General features: G+C 40.3%; 1 protein-coding gene and 1 long non-coding RNA gene across 9 annotated transcripts in view; one reads left to right on the top strand and one right to left on the bottom strand.

Moving 5' to 3' along the window:
• Nucleotides 1-10,813, bottom strand: part of LOC309604704 — a 102,364-nt gene that overhangs the window by 35,135 nt on the left and 56,416 nt on the right. The window lies entirely within an intron of this gene.
• The window catches only part of PANK1 (pantothenate kinase 1), a 66,608-nt gene that overhangs the window by 36,910 nt on the left and 18,885 nt on the right, over nucleotides 1-10,813 (top strand). For 4 of the 7 annotated variants that reach the window (XR_014230938.1, XM_082339486.1, XM_082339488.1 and 1 more), the window contains exon 2: nucleotides 3,407-3,759. The exons of 1 other annotated variant lie outside the window; for it this stretch is intronic. Coding sequence is in view for 5 of the 6 variants with exons in the window: in XM_082339486.1 (XP_082195612.1) it covers nucleotides 3,407-3,759 (353 nt within the window). In the remaining variant the exon portion in view is untranslated. Of the gene's footprint in view, nucleotides 1-1,999; nucleotides 2,029-3,406; nucleotides 3,760-3,805; nucleotides 7,403-10,813 lie in introns of those variants that run through there. 2 more of the 7 variants (XM_082339489.1, XM_082339490.1) reach the window with 2 other exon arrangements.

The raw sequence follows: 10,813 nt of genomic DNA, 5'->3' as shown, positions 1-10,813 counted from the left end.
CTTGATATCAGGAAGATAAATAAAACTGAACATTTAAAATATGACAGTGTCCTATAAAAGCATTAAAATGTGAATAGAAGAGCATTTAATTTTTCGTGACGGTAAGAAATGAATATAGGTAAGTGAAAGCAATTTCTGTTGCCATTCAAACTATAGTTTTCCAATCCTTGCTCCCTTTTACCTTAACCCAAACTGCTGATATGACATTTAACTGAATTTCCAAAACTCTACACTCTTCCCCTCTGTTTTGCTGAGTTGCTAACAAAAGCTTTGAAATGGCTCAAAACTGCGCAGGAGGTGAAGCAGGAAGAAGAAACTGGAATCGTAAATAACTTATAAAATGCTTAGCTGTCCCCTGACGCATTTTAAAAAGTGAGACCTCTTTTCAGTTTCCTGTACTTAACAATATCCAACCAAATAAAGGCCATGTAGGGGCTCTTCTGGGTTACACACACCTTATTCTGTCCGTTCTGTGCTAAGGTGTCTCCTATTTTCTGTTATCACTGAATTCTTATTTTTTTACTTCTTTATATACTGAAAGTTCTAAGTATAGAATTTTCTCATCCTCTCCCCTGACTTCTAACCTCTACCTATAAAACCTGCTTATCCTGCCACCCTCTGACAATAGTAACAACCTGAAGGGGTGGCCCTCTGTACCTTCCTGTGGGCTCATAAAATCATAAACACTTAAGGGTCTTCTTTCCACCTGCCTGCCTGCTGTCCTTCATCCCTCCCTTCCTCCTTTCTTTCCTCCCTTCCTCCCCTACTTTTATTTCAAACCAGATGGGGTTAATAAATTATTTACACTTCTAGGTATCTCTTGCTTTTCTCATTAACAGAAGATTGGGGGTGTATCTCTCTAGGCAGTTAGTATAGATCTCATTCATTCTTTTTAATGTCTGCCTAATAGTCCATGGTTTGGAAGTTATACTTTATTGAAGTTTCTCTGTTAAAGAGCATGCAAGTTGTTTCCAATTTGTTTTGATCTTGCTTTTTGTTTTTCTTAAATTTGGCCACTGTAAGGGGTGCAGTGAACTTCCTTATACCCATCCTCGAATACTGGTCCTTTTTCTAATATGGTCCAAGAGAGGGATTAACTGCATTTAAAATGTATGTGTACTTTTAATTTTAATAGATGTTGCTAGATGTTTAATAGATGTTGTTGTCTTTCAAAAATAGTTATCCTAGCAATGTTCCAGAATACCCTTCCCCCATCCTATCCAGTAGTACGTGTCTTTCCTACTTTGATGAGAATGGACTACACCTGCAACCCCAATTGCATAGCCTGGGCACCTGTTGACGTACTGTAGCTTATTTCAGTGGGGTTTAAAACTAGGGCTCTGGATGGCCTGTGTGATTAGGGGTAGTTGCGATTTTTTGTGTGTGTTTCTTAAAAAATCCATGGAAAGTTTATGGGAGGGAGGGAACTGGAGGCCATTCTTATGCAGTCCACTCCTTTCACAGATAAGGAAATTGAGATCCAGGGAGGTGGAGGGAGTTAATGTGAGCTAGTTACTGGCTGCTGCTTCTGGGAAGCAATTGGTCTGAATTCTAAATCAGGGATTTACCTATTACCTACACTGTGGGCCATGCTGACAGTAATTTTTAGAGAATGGACCAAGAAATGTCATCTGTGAGATAGGGATGAACTGTTTCCAGTTCTCTATTCTCTCCTGCTAGGATAAGCAAGCTTCCCACCCTACACTGGGCTGTGTGGGATTTGCTTTGCAAACTTCTGCAAAGATAATAGGACATTTGTTAAATTGGTTTTGTCAGTGGAATTTGCTGCTCTTAATCTGTTTGGGAGTTTGAGGTTTTATTTTTCTGTACCATTAGAGTTACTGCTTACTAAGTGTGGAGCAGCTGGCTTGTGTCACAGCTAAAATGACAACAGGGAAGCACAAGAGAGAAGATTCTGTTCAGGAATGGCTTCCTCCTATGTACTCCTTCCTCCTCCCTCCCCAGTGTACCCATGAAGAGAGCTAAATAGTGGAGCTGCCTAGAAAAAAGAAGCCCTCTAGGTCCCAGGTATGTTCTTGGCAATGTAATCTCTAGGTGTAATGTGCACAGTTTGACCAGGGCTCAAATGGATGTTCTCTAGGGCTGAATAAAATAAGCTTTTTGAAAGAAGCCACTTTTACTGCTTGAGTCTTTAAACTCAGTCTTAATAGAAGTTTCAGCTTTAGCCCATGGAGTCTGCTGAGGAAGATGAAAAGGGAGACTCCAAATTTTGGATTCCCACTTGGGTTTGCCCTGTGTTCATTACAGATCATATGACAGCCCAGCGTTAACTTTCCAGGTTGCCTCTAAATAAAGTCAGCCTGTTCAGGGAGCTCAGCCCATTCTCTTAATAATAATAAAAAATAATTACAATGGAAATTCATTTTGTCATAGATAAGCCTCTCCAGCAGATTAAATATAAATATATATTTATATATAAAAATATAACACAAAACATGCTTTTGTGTTGCAGACCTGGTCAGGAGCTATGCTTATTTGTGGGCTTGACTCTCAGTGGTCATGGTTCTTGTGGCTTAGCAGTTTGCAAGCCTGCAAGTTGAAACCTCTGGGGAACGTAAAAAAAAAAAAAATGCTCATGCCTAGATCCTCCCTCAGAATTAAATCAGAATCTGTGGCAGAGGACACATGGCTGAGGTGAGGACTTCTGGGCGGGCCATTTGAGATGGAGAGAGTATCTCTCCTTAATAAAGAAAGAAATGAGTTGTAGCTCGAGCTGTTCTTTTGAGAATTCTGTCGCCATAGGGATCATCATGTGTGCCCCTCAGCTCTCACAGCCCACTCTCTCTCCTTTCTCCTTCCTATTTATCCTGTAGATTAAAGCAGTGGAGTCATGTCATATAAAGTCAGCTCATGAAGGCAAAAATTGAATGCTGTAAAAATGATCTTCGAAGAATGAGCTAGGAAGACACCGTGAGGCGTAGAGGTCAACATACCATCTCTTGGTACACTTAGCATAGCCAGCGTTTCCTCTGGCATCAGAACAGATCACTGTTTCTTTGGCTGAGATTCTGATAAAATAGCATTTGGGAGCCAGAGTGTATGCAAAATATGTATCTTTAAGTATTGGAGTTAACTCTGTTTGGTAAGATTCTGGAGCCCTGAGAACCACGTGGGAATTGAGACTGGCTTAGGGAATCTTATTCTCATCTCATGTTCGATTCCGAGGCCGATTCTGAATGAAGTGTAGGCAGAATCATGGACACCATTTAAAGTGTGAATTTCTCCTCGCCTGTCTCTTCTTTTAGGCACCTATAGTTGAATTCAGGTAAACTGCATGGTAAATGCAGCTAGAGATGCAACATCACTGCATTTCATTATTGACTATTCAAAGACAGCCCGTTTCTTTGTCCAGAATTCAAGGGCACTCTGTCTTTCTGTCCGCTAGCGTTCCCGTGGTTCGGCATGGATATCGGTGGGACGCTGGTTAAATTGGTCTACTTTGAACCGAAGGATATTACAGCTGAAGAGGAGCAGGAGGAAGTGGAGAACCTGAAGAGCATCAGGAAGTATTTGACTTCAAACACAGCTTATGGGAAAACCGGGATCCGAGACGTGCACCTGGAACTGAAAAACTTGACCATGTGTGGGCGGAAGGGGAACCTGCATTTCATCCGCTTTCCCAGCTGCGCGATGCACAGATTCATCCAGATGGGCAGCGAGAAGAACTTCTCCAGCCTGCACACCACTCTCTGTGCCACGGGAGGCGGGGCTTTTAAGTTCGAAGAGGACTTCAGAACGGTAGGTCCGCTTTACCCCCGTGCAAACAACAAAACCACCTCTTAGAGAAAGAAAGAAAACCTCTCCCATACCCATGATCATGGCATCTCTTATGGAAGAACCTGACCACTAGGCTTGGGACTTTGGACAAGCTTACTTCACCCCTCTGTGCCTCAGTTTCCTCATCTATAGGAGAATAAAAATAGTTTCTGCCTCGTAGGGTTTTTACTTGAAGGATTGAATGAGATAATATGTACCTGGCACTTAGTGCTCAATAAATATTGGCTGTCCTCATCATTTTGCTACAATTACTTCTGCACAATATGCTAAAGACAAGGTGATGTAAATCCCCTTCTGAAGTATTTTAGTTTTCCACAGACTCTTATGTTTCATGAAAAACATAATCATTGTGCCCGTTTCATAGATACATAGACTGAGGCCTGCAGGAAAGGCTTTCTACACATCTTACTAAAAATGATTACTTCTTTCTACCCATTTGCTCTGTATCTTTTTTGTTTTATGAATGTCCTTCAGAAGTTTTGCTCACAAGCAAAAATGAAATCTTTGACATTATTTAGAGGTGAATTCCTGTATTGATGAATATGATCTAGGGAGTATGGCTCTACATAATAAGAATAGTACTATATCCTGACTGGCAGTGTTGCTCATTTAGATTTGACACAGTTGGCTAAGTGGAAGATATGGATGAGTGACATGGAATCCTAACTTTCTCTTTACTAAGCAATCCCTAACACCTATGTGTTCCAATTTCCCCATTTCTACAGTCGAGATAATCTCTATACTGTCTAGCTTCATCTCACAGGGAATCAAATGAGAAGAAAGAGAGACAATAGATAGAGAAAATAAAGAAAATTAAATTAACAGTAGTGATTGAACATAGGAGAAGGAAGGGTTGGAAGATTTGGGGATTAGTCTTGCCAGAAAGTTTATCATTAATGAATAAATTAATAAATCAGTGCATTATTCATTGTACTTAATAAAGCTATAATTGCAAATTTTATTTGCATCATCAAAAGTAACATCATTTATCTCATTGATAAGTAGTTTCTACAAGAGCTGGCAATAGAGCCCTAGAGCATTACATTAAGTCAGATTGATTATATTGATTATATTCAGGTTTTGGCTTTTCCTCTTGTGTCCCCTTTCCCTTGCCAGCAGAATCTGACACTGCCCCTTACTTAAATGATCCATGGGATCTTTTTCCCACTAAGGGGACCCAATGATTGAAGAGTTTTGAAACTGAGAAAGTTGAGATTAAGTTCAAGTTCATAAATGAAAAAGCACTGATCCTGAATTCTAGTGCTGTTTCTGCATTTAACTAGCTGGGTGACTGGGCAAGACATGTCCCTCCTGTGGGCCTCGGTTTCATCATTTTCAGAAAGTGGCAGTAAGGTGTTCAGGCGGATAAGGAAACTAAAACTAAAGAGAGATGAAGAGGCGCTAAATACCGTCCCCTAGGTAAGAGCTGGGTGTCAGATCAATTCTGATTCAGGAAATGCTGACCCACCCCTAGTGCTGTGAGCTCCCCAGGTCCCTCCAGGATGTCCTCTGTGTCCATCTCCACTAGGGAGCCTGAAGTGTACCAAGGTGACCTGGGACATTTAAGCAAGCTCCATCAAAGTCTCCGTCCCTCCTCTTGGGTAATGCCCTGGATTCCAGAAAGTGACTCAATCTATGTTGGCCACGAGCAAGTGTGTTTCTCAAGTTTCTGAACTGAGAAAGGTCATATCTTATTACAGCCAAGATAAAGAAGCCTCTGCTCCTTCAGGAGGCTTCTGGAGCCTAATGAACAGACTGGAGCAGGGAGCAAGTTTGGAGTATTTGCCTAACAGCCTGGCCATCTGTAAAAGGAAGTATTATATGGCCTGCCTTCTGTTTCCATGCTCAATCTTGGCCAAAGTGAAGACAATTGAAGACAGATCTCTTCCTGTAGCCCGTCTGTCAGTAAGTGATATGCCCTGATCCTTCCAAAGTTTGTGAGGATGAATAGTTTTTATCATTCTCTTTCCTAAGCATTCATTCTCATTCAACAAGTATTTATCATACTCTATCAATGCAACAAGTACTGTTATGAACAAAACAAAGCCCCTGCCTTCCTGGAGCTTATATTCTAGTGCAGGGAGACGGTCAATAATCAAATAAGTGATTATAGAGTATATCAAATGGCAGTAAGTGGGGAAAAGAAATAGGTAAGGGGGATAGGAAGTGCTGGGCGGGTCTTTGTGTGATGAGGTAACATTGGAGTAGGAATCCGAAGAAGAAATAGAGCAAACCAGGCTGGTATGGGGAAGAGTTAGAGTTAGTAAGTGCTAAGGCCCTTAGGTATAATGTATCCAAGCTCTTCCCTTTCCAGAATGGGAAATTGAAGGTACACACTAAGTTGTAAAGGATCAATATATACTACTATACTATGTAGTAAACAGTCTGACAAATAATAAAGCAGTGCATATACATACCTGTAAAGTCCTGTCATTGTCGTTATATATAATCACTCTCAAGAGCATAATACAAGTTTGCAGACATGTATTTTAAAAACCTGAGTAACTAGGGCTATCTAAATGATGGTCAGCCGACCCTGAATAGTTAGCAATTGTTATGTCTGATGACTCTGTCCTTTTCATATATAGTAAATGTACTTAAATCCTTAGATAATGTTAACTAGTCTTCATCAATTTAGAATGTACTAGAAAGAGTTACAAAGCCACGAGACAAGCGTTAAACTAGACCCCTGTGTAGAATACTTTCAGTTGAACAAAGCTGCATTTCTTTCTTCCTTTTTCTTTCTTTTTTTCCTTCCTCCTTCTTCCTTTCCCCTTTTCCTTCCTTCCTTTCTTCCTCCTTCCCTCCCTCCCTCTCTTCCTTCCTTCCTTCCTCCCTCCCTCCCTCCCTCCCTCTCTTCCTTCCTTCCTTCAACATTTTAGGATCACTGTCACAAACAAATTTCTGGCTGGCAAAAGTTTGCCTTCAAAATTAATGATTCAACAAAATGGAACACAGAAGAAAAACTTAAACAACATATGCTCCAAGAGATTGGTAGGCCAATGAAGAATCCTACCATTTGAGAAAGCGATTCTCAAAGGGGAGACTCCCATGTGGTTGTATACCAGGGCACTTAATCCTGTAGATTTCATTTAACTTTGTGTTTCTCCCCACTGTCTATGTTCTGCGAGTGTTGTTTTAAAGAACCTACCAGAATATTTTATGTACCAAATCTAATATTTTCATCCACAAGTACACTTCCCAACTTCAACAGGAGTCCTCTTTAGAATGCAAAGTATTCTAATGATAGAAAATTTTTAGAAAAAAGTCATCCTTTTTGTCCACTTAGCTCTTCATTACAAGAGATACTTTTCCTTGTAAGTTTTGTTCAGTCCAAGACTAACATTTATTAGAAGTTAGAAGTGACTCTTTTCATTTTTTAGAAGAAAACAAATACCTACCTTCTAAACAAGCAGGATATAACAACAATCTTACTTGGTTTACATGAGATTTAGGGAACAGTAAAAGATTCTCTTATTGCTTCACTACATTTTTTTCAAGGTGTGAGGACTTAAGAATTGGCCTTCATTAAGCCAGAAATCTCCAAGGACACAACCGAAAAAAGTTAATAATGGTGGAAAAATCATCAGGAGGGGATAATAAGGTAACTGTGGATGTGTGAAATTCTAAATCTAAGTAGACCATTCATTATTAGCTGGGTTCCTATCATTAATCCAGGGACTGATTTGTGATATTGCAGGAGCATAAGCTTTGTAGATACCGTCACCCTCCACTTCATTCTGGCTCGACCCTTTTGGCCATTCATGTACCCCTTTTATCATTGGGTGCCAGGAGGAAGAGGCCATCTTTGAGGTTTTGTTATTTTTCTCACTCACAGAACATATTTGAAATTCATCTCTCTCTCAGGTCTCAGTTAGCTGTCCTGTGTGAGGAGAAAAGAGCCCCGAGTGTAATTTATAATTCAGAGTCAACCATTTTATATGCAAATTGTTCTTGGTTTAGTAAGATAACCTTTTCTGCCACTTCCATTATGATTTATGGAGCCAGGGTCAGCAAAAGCACCTTGGGAAGTGTGGAGTATCATACAGATGTGTATTTTATTCTTTTTGTGCAAAACGATTTGGTGGCTCATTTCTCAAGCACAGGAGAGTGATGGAACTGGTTTGGGGTAGGTCCCTAGAGAGTAGGTATGAAACCTCCTGGGATGGTTTTTACCAGATTTATTTACTCAGCTATTTATTTAGTTCCTTTTTAAGTTTATCTTATTGAAGTCTAGTTGATTTACAATGTTGCATTAATTTCTGCTATATAGCAGAGTGATTCAGTTATACATATATATATACCTTCTTTTTCATATTCTTTTCCATTATGGTTTATCACAGGGTATTGAATATAGTTCCCTGTGCTATACAGTAGGACCTTGTTGTTTAGCCATCTTATATATAATAGTATTTATTTTTGACAGACTGAAGCACATAAGGAGAACCTCTTACAGTTGTATCCTGAACATGTGTTTAGAATCCATATGTTTTCTAATTTCATCATACAGGGAATCACTGAATTCCTTTGAGAAATTAAAGTTTTCGGTTTGGAAATGATGTTTCCAAATGTATTTCAACTTGAGATAAGAAGACCTGAGTTATTTTACTTCTTATATAAAATTCACGTATAACTCATGTTTCCAAAGCATGTTCACACAGCCATCTTGCTGGATTCTTGAAAACACCCCTGCAGGTTAGCCAGGGCAGCTGCTGTTGGGGAGAGAATGTAATTTTATTGAAGGCCTCTTGTCACTGTACTGGAGTGGGGTCATGCATTAACCCCAGCTCTTCAGCTCCAAAGTCTGTAGGGTCCTAGGACCAGCAGCACCGCCTGGGATATTGTTAGACATGCAATCAGAAACTCTGGGAGTGGGACCCAGCGATCTGTGATTTAACAAACCCTCCAGGTGATTCTGATGGCACCTAAAATTTGAGAACCCCACTGCACCCATGCTTGCTTGGGTGACTTTGGGACTAGGCAAAGCAAAGTTAGTGTATCATAGTAGTAGTTTGAAAAAAAGAATTATTTTTTTTACTTTATTTCTTCCCCTACTTCCATTATTTACAGAGTTTGAGTCTTAGGGCAAGTTTGGTTTGTTGGTGTTAAGTTTGGGGAATAGTTTAAACTTAATGATTCCTAAAGAATTGGCAGAACTCGTACTTTCCAAAAGTGCTAAGGAGAGTCACAAGCAGTGGGGTGCTGAAGTCAGTCAGCTCCTACTGTCTCACGAGAGCCCATTGTGTGCATGAGAGCGCATTGTGTCTTCCCAACGCTGTGTTTAGTGACATCGTGTTGGTAGCTTGAAGTTGGCTATGGTGGGAGTGATTATACCATGGAAATTGGTAAATGCTATAAACCAGGGCATTTGCTCCCTGAGAGCTGGTTGTTAAACATTTACCAGCACATCTTGGTGACAAGGTTATGTTCACAGTAGCTGAAGCTTCATCTGCATGTTTGCTGGATCTGATATTTTTTTAAAAATTTAAAACTAGCTGCCAGCATTTAAAAATTGGAAGTTTTCACATGAAATCTGGATTTCCAGCTCTTGAGAAATAGAATCATTTGGCAACATTAAGCCCCCATTACCACATGGCAACAACGGGCTGCAGTGAATTTTAAATATGTGTGGATTGTCTTGTGTGCCACAATCCCCATCATTCTGTTACTTTAACATTTAGTCAAGGGGCTTCACTGCTTTACTGGCTCCTGCAGCATTTGCTTTTGTTACCCTGGTATAAAGAAAACTAAACCCAAAGAAAGAGTGTTTCTCCATAGCTGGGATCTGAACATACTGTCCAAGTAATGATTTGACTCATTGCTTACACTTGCGAGCCTGTCCCTTTTCCTGGATGGAAAAGACCTTTGAGGGAGGTCACCATAGGTCTCAATGAAAGTGACTAATATTTCTGTTTCCCAGTTTGGGGATGCATGACCTCAGGCTTCAGAAATATCCAACCCTCAGTAAAATGTTATAGAAGAGATGTTTGTTTGCTGCTAGCACTTTATTTGAAAGTGATTTTGAGGGGAAAGGTGAGATCTTTCCCTTCAGAGCAAAGCTACGTGCTTTGTTTACTTGCCCTGACAGGTTTTCCTTTTTCCCGAACATAGTTTCAGGATGTCCCCTGAACAGACAGTGTCACTGTTCGTGTTTGTGATGTTGGTTCTGGGCACTGCTGTCAATATTGTTGATGGACCTCCGATTAATTTTTAAGCAGGTGAACCTATGGCCCCAAGACTGGGTGATGAAATCGCTACCTTTCAGTTTGTGGTGATCCAGGAGGGGACAGTTTTCCCTGTTCCATTTAAGAAATGTTTATTAAGCCATTATTATGGACAGGCCTTTCAGCGTGGTGCTCAGGGGCACCCACGGAACCAAAAACAAGCCAGAATGTGACCCACGCTGTGAGTGCGTTGGAAGACGTTGATAGGGCCAGGGAATCCCAGAGGATGAGAAAATAGCGTTTACACGGCTGTGTCACTATAGTGTTTAGGTCTCCAGATAGCCTTATACCTATAGTATTACCCCCTGAACACGAGAATCATGACATGCATCTCACCCAAAAGTTTCACTTGGTGAAAAATGAAATGTTCAAAATCACTTATGAGATGGATGTACTTTATCACCAAGTGTCATTTAGAATGATTGTTTCTGTGTATCAAGAAAACGTCTAGTGCTTGTTTCGGCAGCACATATACTAAAAATTGGAACGATGTAGAGAAGATTAGCATGGCCCCTGCGCAAGGATGACACGCAAATTTGTGAAGCATTCCATATTTTTAAAGACGTTAAAAAAAAGAAGACGTCTACCACCTTGCTGGTAACCTATTCTAACTAATTCTGCTCTGCAGCTATAGCTTCAGTGGATTTTGTTGAATGGGACATTCAGGAGAGTGACCAAAAGTCAGAAGTTTTCTTCTAGCTATTAACTTTTATAATGAAGATGATGCTTTGGGGGCAAAATATCTAAGTATAGTAGTTGTGTAGGTGGTTTCCAGATCCCAGAAGCAGGAC

This window comes from Balaenoptera borealis (genome assembly GCF_965194805.1).
Source record: "Balaenoptera borealis genome assembly, chromosome: 10".
NCBI classification, from domain to species: domain Eukaryota; kingdom Metazoa; phylum Chordata; class Mammalia; order Artiodactyla; family Balaenopteridae; genus Balaenoptera; species Balaenoptera borealis.
This window is presented reverse-complemented; position numbering and strand designations above follow the sequence as displayed.